Source organism: Mytilus californianus, unplaced genomic scaffold (assembly GCF_021869535.1).
Source record: "Mytilus californianus isolate M0D057914Y unplaced genomic scaffold, xbMytCali1.0.p SCAF_3, whole genome shotgun sequence".
NCBI lineage: Eukaryota > Metazoa > Mollusca > Bivalvia > Mytilida > Mytilidae > Mytilus > Mytilus californianus.
In genome coordinates, this window is record NW_026262679.1 from 66,627,486 (window position 1) to 66,641,040 (window position 13,555).

The 13,555-nt window shown below is 31.8% G+C and overlaps 1 protein-coding gene across 1 annotated transcript; it reads right to left on the reverse strand.

Moving 5' to 3' along the window:
- Nucleotides 1-2,220: 2,220 nt before the first annotated feature.
- LOC127733157 (location of vulva defective 1-like) lies at nucleotides 2,221-7,628 on the reverse strand. The gene is made up of 3 exons (XM_052242495.1): nucleotides 7,491-7,628; nucleotides 4,617-5,525; nucleotides 2,221-4,054 (listed from the first exon to the last, which is right to left on the reverse strand). Exons 2-3 carry the CDS (start codon nucleotides 5,516-5,518, stop codon nucleotides 3,934-3,936), a joined length of 1,023 nt encoding a protein of 340 aa, XP_052098455.1. The 5' UTR covers nucleotides 5,519-5,525; nucleotides 7,491-7,628; the 3' UTR covers nucleotides 2,221-3,933.
- Nucleotides 7,629-13,555: the final 5,927 nt, after the last annotated feature.

Here is a 13,555-nt window from a genome sequence, read left to right on the forward strand (position 1 = left end):
GAGATCTCACAATATATGTTTAACCCCGCCGCATTTTTGCTCCTGTCCCAAGTCAGGAGCCTCTAGCCTTTGTTAGTCTTGTATGCTTTTTAACTTTAGTTTATTCATATGTTTTGGAGTTTAGTGTGAAGTCCATTTTCACTGAACTTTCTTTTCTTAATGTTCTTCGTCTAGTTTGAAGAGCTCTAAATTAATTATGGGACGTCACCTAACCACATAGAGGTAATATACAATAATTATTGTAGAAGGCTTATTTTCTGGGACCTTTTTTTTATTACCATGTTTTTCTATTAAATGGGCAGCTTTTTATTAATATGTTTATGTTTAGTAATGTTTTTAACTTGTATTTTCATAAAATATTATGAAAAAAAATGTTTTATAGATTTCAGTAATAAAAAACCCAACTGATTGTCTAAAAAGATAAGTCCTTTCTTAAATTTAATCAAAAAAACTGTTTTCTTATCCGCACTGGATTGTGATTTTTGTCGTGTGTTAAAATATGCAAGTCAATGTAAAAGTGATTATTAGAATAAAAGATTAGAGAAAAAGATTAGAGAAAAAGATAAAAAAAAAACAGCAACCGTAAGAATATAAATCTTTCAAAATTTCGTTTTCGTGTATGAATTAATTTATTGTTTTGAATAGTCATAAAAATAACTTTTATTACTTTTTTCCTGTTATGTCAGCTTGCCATTTATTGGGGGTAGTTGTTATTGAAATTAAACGTATGTCAAAATCATGAATATAACAGGTAAAGCTTTGATAATCTGGTCACCTGTAATTACATTTACCTGTTAAAATCAAACTTATTTTGTTCAAGATTTAGAAACAGAACGACAGCAACTCTTTTCCAGGTTTTCTCTTCTTTCTTAGTAGCGACAAGGATTTGTATAGTGAGACAATACAAATCCTTGGTAGCGACAGAGACATATAAAACAATGGTAGCGAGTACACATACATTTAGTATTTCCGACAATGTACATTTATTGTTTATATCCTACAATTTATAACTGACGTTTTAATGGTTAGTTTTTAAATCCAAGTCTGAATTTTTACATTTTTTAAAGAAATCTACATAGTTTTAACCGCTAAACCGCGAAGTTGATCGAAATTGAACTGTCACGGCAGAAACAGAAATATTCTCATTACCGTTTGCTCAATATGGAGGTGGAGTACAAGAGGCTTTATTTATACAAGTAAAAATAAACAAAACTTTATTTTTGAACTTGTTATTTATGCAACAATTAGTTGATAGCAGGATAAAAGCCGGTGTTTCGTAGATATTTTTGTTATTCATATTTTCCACTGATCTAGTTCAGCTACATGCTTGCAGTAACGTATGATCATCGTATATAAAAGCGCTCAAACAACTCTTATATATAGGTGGCGTATTTATTAATATTAGAAAATGATTTTTTAATATTAAAAAATCAAGCTGAATATTTAATATTAAATATTCATTTTTTAATATTAAAAAATAAGACCATTTATTAATATTAGAAAATGAATTTTTAATATTGAAAAATGATTTATTAATATTAAAAAATGATTTTTTAATATTAATAAATAGGATCTATTTTTTAATATTACAAATTATTTTTTAATATTAATAAATCGAATATTTAATATTAAAAATTGAATATCATATATTAATAAATAAAACCCATTTATTAATATTAAAAATTACCTATTTATTAATATTAAAAAATATTTATTAATATTAAAAAATCGATTTATTAATATTAAAAAATATTTTTTAATATTAACAAATGATTTTTTAATATTAATAAATAGGGAATAAATTCCACAACGGCTTGCCATATAAAGAAGATCAATAGAAACTGTAAACAGAAAACCCATCAGCAATACAAGATCATCAATTCTATTCTAGTTCACAATGTTGGAGAGTGCTCTATGGAGACGCACATAGACCTAGGTGAGCAACACAGGCTCTTTAGATGCTCTAGTTTTTAGCCACAAATTCAAAGCTTGAATATGGGCAACTGTACGCCAAAACAAACATACGGTATTTATCATATTATAAAAGTTCGACTACTAGTTCGAATATATTGCAATTCGGCTAGCCAGGGTAGAACCCACGACACGAGGAAAGCATGCTACCATGTGATTACCGATGCGTTTCCAGGTCATGGAAGGTACATCTCTGTGTCATTTTAATCGACTTACTGAATGGCCTAGGCAGCAATTATCAACAATCAATTTAAATGAAGCAATATAATTTAAATATATATTTTAATTAATATGAGTAGTTCAAAACAATATTATGAACATTTACAGATGAATGCTACAAATATTTTGAATGATCATGATCCAGTATTTCTTGATGCTGAGACTTTTATTACTAATAGTAGTCTGAGCTTGATTGATTCATACACAGCCGATAATATGTAATTTCTGTTATCTGTTTAAATTTCCTAGTTTCTTCAAACACAAAAAAGATTATATATTAATATATATAATCTTGAATTGATATAATTCTTTGTTTGCTAAGTATTGAATTTTGATTATGTTACCGCGCTGTATGATAAACTAGTATGTGACAGATTTTCATGAACATCAACTATTATTGCAATTTAAATAAAATAAACATTTCAATCAGAATCACTTAATCGCCAGCGACATATTAAAGTTAGGTTCTGATTTTTTTTACTCGAAAAAATATACAAGCACAATGTACAGCATCATAAAATCACTTTAAAACAAAACGACTTTTAAATCAAAATCAGTCATACAGAATATACTACGTTCGAAATAACAACTGAAAGCTACAGAAGCCAGTTTAGCCAGGGATCTTCAATCACTGCTCGACTCGAAGCCAGGCCAGGATGCCAGGCTAAAGCTAGTTTGGCCCACCGAAATTAAACTATGTCGAATATTCGAATACTTCGTTTTGAAGAGATAGATATAAACAATGTCAAAAGTTTGAAAAGATAAATGAAAACACAAAGAGCTTCAAAACGAAAAGGGATTTAATTTTTTGGAGCATAAATCGTCTCAATTCGATTTGGAACCTACGTTTGAAAAAAAGGAGTACTATGTTGCACTGTTATTGGTAAAATGATTTGACCAAACATATTGTTAAGTATAAATTTCAGTATACACATTAACGCAAATATATAGAAACATTAAGAACAGTGGTGTTTAGATCAATCTAATTAAAATATAGAACTCTGATTTCGTTATACTACATACTCGTAAACTTGTGTTTAGATATAAATGAACTCAGAAACGTTCACATTCTTTTAAAGTTTCAAAGATTCCAATGTTCCTTGCTTTCTTCCTTTTATGTTTATGTTTTAACTATATATAATCATACTGGACTTTAAACGAATGAGTACATTTTGTAACTTCATACTTCGAACAATGAAGTTTTCTTCATATCATGTGCAGCAGAAAATCTATGTAGGATTCTCATTTACATTTTTTTTCTTGTTTTTAAAAAAATATCCAATAGATTTTGAAAATTAATTATATAACTGTAATGAACACTACATTCATGTTACTACAAACTTTGATTACATTTCATCCATTGATTCGTTTGTTCAACTTCTCACTAATGATAAGGTTTTTTAATTGTTGTCTTGTCATGTATGCAAAAATTGATTAATAAATTACCCCGTTGAACCGGGTTAGTGAATAATTATATATTCTAAACTAAAAACTGTCTCAAAACATGACAACTGTTATTGTCTAAAATTGATAATTGCATTATTTTTAGTTGTATTAGTTTTCTACTAGACTAGTATCTGAAAATACCATAAGCCTAAGTGTAAACTTGACTACCATATTTTTGACCTAATGATACCATGGTCACGCAAATATCTTGCGCCCTCGCAATCTCAGTGCTAATTTTGTACCACAGCACAGAAACTTATCACAGTTAATAAGAACAGTTTTTTTTAACTTTCATCTTCAAACTTGTTCAGTCTCCAATGCTATTTCAGATTTTCCAGATGTGCCATTCTCTTCTGGAGGTTCAAGCACCCATCTTTTCGGGTTCACATTGTATATATCATTATTTCTTTTATTCATTCTACAAAATAAAAAAAATGCATGTTTTTATAATACTGTATAATAAAACTGAAAATGAAAAAAAGGGTTGGTAATTTTCAGGACAGAAAAAAAAGAGAGACAATTCTTATTTTTGCTCAGCACAAATCACCCATTCTGGCATAGTGTGGTCAGGAGATTTCGGTGTGACTGATTAGAAGTTTGGCTGTTCAACTTCGTCTTTAACTTTTTGATTCGAGCGTCACTTTTGTAGACGAAACGCGCGTCAGTTGGTGTACAAAATTTTAAGCCTGGTATGATTTGTTTATATACAGACATATTCACACCGATAGCATTACTCGACTAACGAAATCTATATTTTAAAGCCTTAGTTGGCCGAGTGGTCTAGGGTGCTGGACACAGTGCAGGCGGATACAGATTTGTTTACAGTGAGATTTTTTTTAATGCTCCCAACTTCTTCTTAATACTGCATATTAATAAATAAATACAGATTTCAGGTACAAATATTCAAATGTAATTCAACTAGTGAATATCTTTACGTAACAGATACATGTGATCATTATTTTCATCTGCATTTCACTCACCTTCTTCTTCGACTGTATATTATGTAAGAAACTACAGCAACAACTACACAAGCTCCTAAAACTCCCCCAACTATACCAGGCCAATATTTCATTGGTCCACTGTTTGTTTCTTTTATCGTTGTATTAATATCGGGTATGTCTGTAGAATGCGTCGGGGGACTGCTTACTACTCCTGGACCACTTGGTCTTCCAGTTTTGTTCATATCATTTGTAGAAAATTGAATTGTCAACAAATTTTCCTGCGTTGATGACAAAGTATTTTTAATTGACTCAGTAGTTGATTTACTGTTATATTCTGAGATTGTATTTGTCGATGATAAGTTTGCAGATGACCTTGAAGAAGTGTGTTTCTCAATTGTTGTGACTATGTATACTGACGTATACGGTTCCGTAAATTCACTGGTTACTTGTGATTTTGAATTATTTGTAACTAAAGACACAGATGATCCTTGATTAATTGTAGATATGTCTACATGCGTAGTTTGTGGTTTAAATGAAGAAAACTCTTGGGTTGATATATCTGTTGTACTAGGTGTACTTGTATCATCGTTTGGTTTTGTTGTCGTGACCGAGTCTGTAAGTTGACTCAATTGTGTTGTCATTTCATTGGACTGGGTTGTTTCTTCAATATTCATTGGCGTAGTAATATCTGATGTTACTTTTTCTGTTGTATCTGTCATTAGAGTTGTGCAATTCAGAAACTTTCCCATATTTTGAACTTCAAATCGCCCACATTCGTATGGACTTGATGTTGTTTGTAACACAATATCGGTTGTGTTAACTTGATTGTTTGGTTGCAGGATATTAATACATTCGGATTCGTTTTGATGTAATACGCAGTCCCTACTAAAGCAGCCACTTACAGTTTGAATTGGTTTCAGACATTCATAACGAAATATCATACTCAATCTAAAACAAAATACAAATTTCAAATCACAAATAACTATAACCTTGCCATTCAAATTTTATCATATCTGTTAAATATTCTGTAACGTTCCATCTTGAACTTCACCTACATGACTTCTTTAAAACATGTTTAGATTCGAGGTTAGTTGGAAGCTTACGGCTTTTCTCGCCTTTCCATAATTGAAAACCATATAATAGTAGTAAACTATTGATGTTTTCCCCCAATAAACATGCTCGGCAATCGTACCACATCTTCTTATTTTTATATTGTGTCGTATGTTATACTACTGTCTAATTCGTGGTTAATAGTTTCCTTGTAGGCAGTGCTAAAGAAACGAAACAGTCAATTCTTCAAATATTTCTCATTGGGTTAAATTTTCAGTAGAAACACTGATTTGGCCGTCTTCTATTTAAACCCAAAAAATTGCGTTACATTTTTTTTAATTGACCGCAAGATCAAGATAGAAACAAAGATAGCCACAGTAACGGTTTAAAATCAATGATGGCTAAATTCCCCTTTCCTTTCTTTATCAGTTAAACTATATGATATACTTATGTTATCATTTTTTATTTAAAGTGTCATAATATAAGAGAAAAGAAATTAGTGTGTTTTTACTTTCTATAAAGTTTCAATTTATGTTTTAGGTAATGGTATTTATTGTCTGTAATTAATCTAAAAGAAGCCTTCTTTCTCACTTTATTAAAAGTAAAGTATTGCTGTAAATATCCACATAAAACGAAAGAGGTGATATTTAAGATCTTGTGATGCTAATTGGATTTTTATAAAAGGTTGCTTCTTACAAGAAAGGTACGTAGTTGTAACGTTGTAAAATCACAACGAAAGGTTAACGGACGCCATCACAAATTAGTTGACCGTTACAAAATATCTGTGCAACATATGACAAGTGATAGTCTATATTCCACAATCCCGACATCCTTTTTCGTCAATGATTTGTCATTTGGTGCACCCCATTACCGAATACGACAGTACATCAGTTTAAATTGCCATTCTGGGCTTAATGGTGTATAATATATCATAACATAAAAGTGCTCAGTCTTGTTAAGAGTAAAATTTAGTTTTCATATATTGTCTGTGGTAAATTCGATATTGTTCATACATTTCACTTGCAGTTAATCAAGTGCAGCTGATTTAACTTTTAGACAGGTCACTAGTCGAACCAGCCACTTAACAGTTTAAAACGCGAAGAGTCTGAGCAGTTCAAAATTTTCTGCAGTGAAATGCTTGAAAATGATGTGAAAAACCAAGAATTTGTATAGTAAGTACAAATCCTTGGAAAAACTTAATACGGCTTACGGTTTTATTATTCAGCTTTTTAAGATCGGTTTAGATTTAATCCTTATCAACATATTTTACTCTGAGATAGTTTTCAGAAATTTCAATCATTCTTTGATCAAGAATTAGTTAGTATTGTTTGACCCATAGCTGCGTTTTTGCCGTCTGTAATGTCTGTAATACCGATTTCTTTAAAAGAAATCTTTTCTATGGCTGAATGTTTATTATGAGTTTTGTCTATACCATAAACGTATTCCTCCGATTAAAATCATATCAGTGAAGATGAGACAAGTAAGCTGATTTAATCTTACCATATCTCAGTACTCCTTTTCGTGCAAGAAAGCTGGTCAGGTGTGGTTGTCGTGTTTTCGTTCATTTTAGATAAGTATGTGTTTTTGCGGAACTATGGTATACTTTGGTGAAATAATCTAAAACGATTAGAACTTGACATACGGTGTGCATGTTTGTCATATGTTGACTTCTGCAGGTTAAATTGGTTGTTTTCTTAATGTTAGATTTCTGTTTAATTAACGTATTTTCGCTACTTTATTCATTTGTGAAAGATGTCTTTTAAGAGATTTATGAAGGTGGTTATAAATATGCCTTATTTGTTATTTCTCCAGTCTTTCAAAAGATTACCAATGTGATATAATGACGGCATATAACGTACTTACAAAGAAAATGAATGAGACCTAGTTCCAGTAGCGTTTTTATGATGATACTGCCAAGATGGGTTTTGAATATTTAAGGCAACTGTAAATTTGTCGACAATTTGTAGTCCTCCATCGCCGTTGTCATCATCAAGAACTGTGATCGAAATATTGACCACATACTGTTGAGAAGAAAGCATAATGAGATAAAAAATACTGATATTGATGGTGATAGATATCCAACAACATATTCATATAAATCACACGTCTCCGTTTTGTCAAGTTAATTTGGAAATGGCAGTATTCCCAGCCTAGTGGTCAACACTTTGGTGCTAACATGAAATATCTTTGATGCAGTCATTTTCTATATACAAACTGTTCATAGAATGTGAGAATCATTCGAAACAATAAGGAGTTTCTACCCTCATACATAGATGGCTTTAGTCAGATTTGGCACAACTTTTTGTTGAAGTTTTATGTTATGAATGCTCCTTAACATTGAAACTGTTGTGCTCCATCAGTTTTATGAGTCACTTATGAGTCAATTGTAGACGAAACGCGCTTCTGCCTAACTAACTTATAATAAGCCTAGTATCTTTGATGACCTTAATACATCCACTGAGTTGATACACCGAAACCATTGCCGGGTGGACTTTTAATTCATCTCAAAGGATGTATCACCATGTGAGTAGCCAAGGCTCTGGTGCTGATATGAAATATCATTGAAATGAAATATCATCGAGGTAATTTTCTGCTTTAATTTCTGTTCATAAAATGTTGAAATCATTAGAAACACTAAGGTCATCCATCCTTACGCATAGATACCCAAATTTGGCACGAATTTTGGGATTTTTGGGGGTTTTCAATGCTCTTCAACACGGAAATTGCTTTGACCTTCCATCTGTTGTAATTCGAACGCCACTGAATAGTGTTACATGTAAATAAAACGCGCGTCAAAGCTAACCTTATCAGAAGCCTGGTGTCTTTGAAGACTGTTGCCGGTCAGTCCTTTTGTACAGTAACGTTTTATTATTGATGGACTGTCAGTACATGGGGGTACTATTTGCAACATAGCCATGCATACTTATTTATTTTTATCTATTTTTTATTTATTTTTGGTCTTTTTAACTTTTTTGAACCGAGCGTCACTGGTGAGTCTTTTGTAGACGAAACGCGCGTCTGGGTACACATTTTTAATCCTGGTATCTATCTATGATAAGTTTATTTTATTTATATGAATGAAGCTGTCATTGGGAAAAAAATACGACCGTTGTAAACTACGTTCACGTTCCTAAGAGTTTGACTCGTGAAATTTTGAAAAACTTCCATGTAAATTTTTCTAGAACCCAAATTCATTACAATCCATACCGTACGTATATAGTTGTTATCATAAGATTGAGAATGGAAATGGGGAGTGTATCAAAGAGAAAACAACCCAACCAAAGAGCAAGAAACAGCCTAAGGCCACCAATGGGTCTTCAACACAGCGAGAAAATCCCGAACCCGGAGGCGGGCTTCAGCTGGCCCCTAAACAAAAATGTGTACTAGTTCAGTGGAAATGGACCATGCATGATTCTTTTAATTCTGCTCACTTTTCTACATTCACATTTTGTGAACTTGAAAATTGTTAATTTCAACTCACCGGCCACGTAGCAAACGTGAACATTAGCGGGTTGATTATTTCAGGATCTTTGTTGTTACTCAACTGAAAATGCTCAGCGGCACTGTTTTCTATTGGTTTTGTAGAGAGTTTACGGCTTTGTTGTTCACTGGTAAAATAAAAATTGTGTTAATATATTTTCCTTATTAAGATAATGCAAATCTTTCTGGTCAATGAACAGAATAATGTGAATAATATGAGCTTTTAATTTACTCTTTAAATTGAAATTAAGATATATGTTCTGCTTTGGAAAAATCTCTACAAAACTTTTGAAAATTAAGCATAATCATTAACGGCAATTATCTCACAGGACGCTCTGTAGTGGAGCTCTAATCAACAAACAAATTATCAATTGACAACCAAAATTCATCAACACAAACAAACAAAATACTCAAATGACCTTAGCAATATATATTACGTTGTGGGGGATTGAACTATATGGGTAAAAACAAGTTATAAACATTTGTCAATAGAATCTACATACACTAAAAAATACATATTTTAAATTTGTAAGGAAGTTCTTACATAGATATACCCTGCACAGTAACGTTGAATATTAGGTCACACATGTCTTTACATGGCGGTACCGTGTCATCACAACAATTTCCGCTCATGTCCGTGTTGTTTGGATTCAAATATCCCAGAAACCCGATGTATAATTTGCTTTCTGAAGAAGCAATAGTTATCTAAAAAAAAAGAAAGTAACAACATTAATGTCAATTATGAGTGCGCAGTTTAATATTCGCACAAACAAGTATAAACAGTGTATTCAAATCAGGTAAGCAAACACTTTTTTTATGAGATGATTGAAAAAAATCAAAGAGGACAACTTAAATATGCATTGAAGACTATTTAGAACATTTTAAATAAAATTGCCTGTCTGTCTAGTATCGACTGCTTTGATAACAAAATCAACGAAAATTGGTATCCCACGAATAATAATGAATCCTCAGTATATAATTCTATTTTTAATCAATTATAAATTAAAAACTTTGTATCATTTTAATAGAAACTAAGGTTCCAAGTATATATCGCAAAGTTGGTCGTAATAGATTGTAGCAGCTCATTTAGGTCCCTTTTCCTTAATTTCCCTCTAGTGTATTTATTCATTGGTATATATGGCCCTTAAATATGGTAGACCGAGAAAATCGCCAAAATAAAACGCAGCAAAATCTGCCGTCATACAACATTTCTTTTTTTTTGTCGATTTGTTTCATTTTGATTTCTCAAAAACGTTACCAAATGTAAAATGGTGCTATTTTCAGGGAATGTAGAAATTTTGTTTACCGATGTACTTTTTTCTCAAAACATAGAAATGCTAAGTCAGCGGCGCCGGCGTAACTATTTGTACAAAGCTTCATATTTCAGAAGGAAGAAGCCCTGGATACTTCATATCATATATCCACATGCTTAAGGATTATCGTCTGTCATATGTTCATTGTCTTTACACTGATGAATCTTACGAAGACGAAACGCACGTCAGGCGTACCATATTATAAGCCCGATGACCTTTGATAAGTTTTTTCAACCACTGGGTCGATGCCGTTTTGTCCCCGTGTGTATCACCATCCCAGTAGTCAGCACTTTCGTGTTGACATGCAATATCATTGATATGTTTATTTTTGGTAAATTTTATGTATATTGAATTTTGAGTTATTCGAAACACTAAGGGTTTTCTACTCCCGAGATTACCTTAGACCACAACCTTTCGGAATGTTACGACTTCACATTTGATTTGACCTTCGAACTGTTCAATTCGAGCGCCACTGGAAAGTCTTATGTAGACGAAACGCGCATCTGGCATACAAAGTTATAATCCTGGTATCTTTGTTGAGTTCAGCAACTGCTTAAAAACTGTATAGTTGTTAATATGTGAATTTATCATTTATTATAATAATTGGATTACTTTATTTGGTATATGAGATCATTTCTAGGTCTTCGTGTCCGTCAGACAGGATTCACCTGACCTTGACCTCATTTCATCAGTGATCAAGGTTAAGTTTTTGTGCTCGTCCATATCTCAGCAATGTTCAACTATATTTGGTCAAGTTGATGTATGGAATGAATTGTAAAATGTACATGTTCGTCGAGCAGGGTTCATCCGACCTTGACGTGATTTAACTGGATCATTCATAATGCTGATTATATGTGATGATTGTAGTAAAATCTTTATCTTTAAGATTTTTAACTATATAGTCAATCATGATCAGTAAAACAGGCGAGCCATTCCTGCGTGTGTACGTTTGTTCTTATGTAAGCACTAAGTGACGAACTTTTTAAATCAGATGTCTGGTCTTTACATAAACGGAATTCAATAAAGTGAAATGACTCGTGTCTAGAACAATTGAAAACAAAATAATCTTTTTACGAACTAAAGTTTTTCATCCTTTTTTCTATTGAAGAAACCATACAGATTAAAAATTATTTTGAAACCACAATACATTATATATATTTTAAAATAACCCGTTTTTAATATACGTGAAAAAAACATATTGTCGTATTCTGATTAGAAGCTTGCTACAGTGATGTTTGAAGGTGTTATTGATAAAAAATATTTAAAAAAAAACACATACAGATCTTTCCATATATCAATTTTCAGAGTGTTACTGTAAGTCGTAAGCATGACACGTTTCATAGTAATCTAACATTGTTCAACTACTAAGTTTTGGAGCACACCGGTAAGCGCGTCTGTCGTACCAAATAATAAGCATAATAGTATTTTTGATGTGTTTTCCCCTACTCATCATCACTGGAAAGGAGTAGGTCCGGTAAGGGCCGATTTTTGCATCAAATTTCAGGTTCATCTGATGAAAGATTTTGGTCACTTTTTAAACACTTGAGTGTCTACTTCAGTCGATTCAATCAGTTTATGTGACAGATTTGAACTGATTTTATCATTAAAGACGCTCATATTCAAGCTTAAATATGAAAAATCTATCAAATATGCCATAATATGTCACTTTTCAGATGGTTTTTGTCAAAAATGAAAGTGGCCGCATCCGTGTTCACTCTCAACCTTTATATATGTTATGTATTATCATCAAATATAACTTGCATTTAAATATTAAGAATGAACACAAATGCGGCCACTTCCATTTAAGACGGAAACCGTCTAAAATTTAACTCAAATGCTAAAATTGTGGAGATTTCAGTAATTTAGCCGATGACTTAATGATGCTAGTACCCGATATATATGCATTGTATTGTCAAAAACTGCCCATATTTATGTAGCAGAAGTATTCTACTTTCCAATAAATAGCTAAAAGTTTACATTTAAATATTTTGTAAAACTGCTATATTTTGGGGCCAAAAAGAGGTCTTACTGGACCGACCTACTCCTTTACCAATATAAAAATATTGTCTTTAGTGGAGTATATCATTTCAAAAGCATGCGTCTGTCCAGGTTTAAAAAAAGAAAGGAAACATAACTCCTTTACACAGCTTTAATAAAACTCCGTAACCTTCTGCCTGCAACTGAATGTGAATGAAACTGTTGCATACTAACTCTTTTTTTTTCATGTTTGTTTACATCATTTATATTTAATCTAAATCTTTTTTGTCGACTTATATTCAGTCAAGGAGAAAATTTCAATCATTGATGGGTTCTATTTTGTCACCAGTTTATCAAGTGCAATAGTTATTTAATGTTTTGTTTGCAATTTTGAACGTACAACATTAATTGATGTAGAAGACTTTATTCACTTTTAATTTTCTTGCAAAGGAAGAGGGAGAAACAGATGAGTCAACGTATCTAACGTTACAATCACATTAAACTTAATTATCGTGTGAAAGAATAATTCAAAAGATCCAAATTAAAAATGTCTCACATTTTAATTTTTATTATTAAACAATTTTATCAGATCATGTGTATGGTTATCTTAAGATAAAACGAAAGGAAAGTTTAAATATCACCGACATGTACTCGTCGTTCGGGTAATCAGTATGTTTCAGCTCTACTTGGACGACCCTTCAGTTGAAAGAATCATTGTACATTTTCATTAAGTTGTCAGTTATATACATGTCAATGGTTAGCAAGGAGGGACAATTAAAACCTAGTTAAACACATCAGAAATTTTAAATTAAGAGACAAATTAAAATGTTTCTTTTCCGAGTAATAGAAAAACAAGGGATATGGGGTATTCATCCATGACACAAAATCAGTAAATACACAGCAAAAACAAACAAAACAGCTTTAGTTATGACTATTATCATTTTGATTTCATTTTCTTAATCAATGGGTCGGTACAACATTACTGCTGGTGAACAAAACGTCCCCGATGGTAACACCATCGCGCAGTAGTAAACACTCCGATGCTGACATGAAATATCATTGACGCGATCATCATTTGTTATATATACACTGTTCACAAAATGTTAAAATTAGTTATCACTTGCATAAATGAAGTTTATGGAAGTTTTGGTTTTCAAT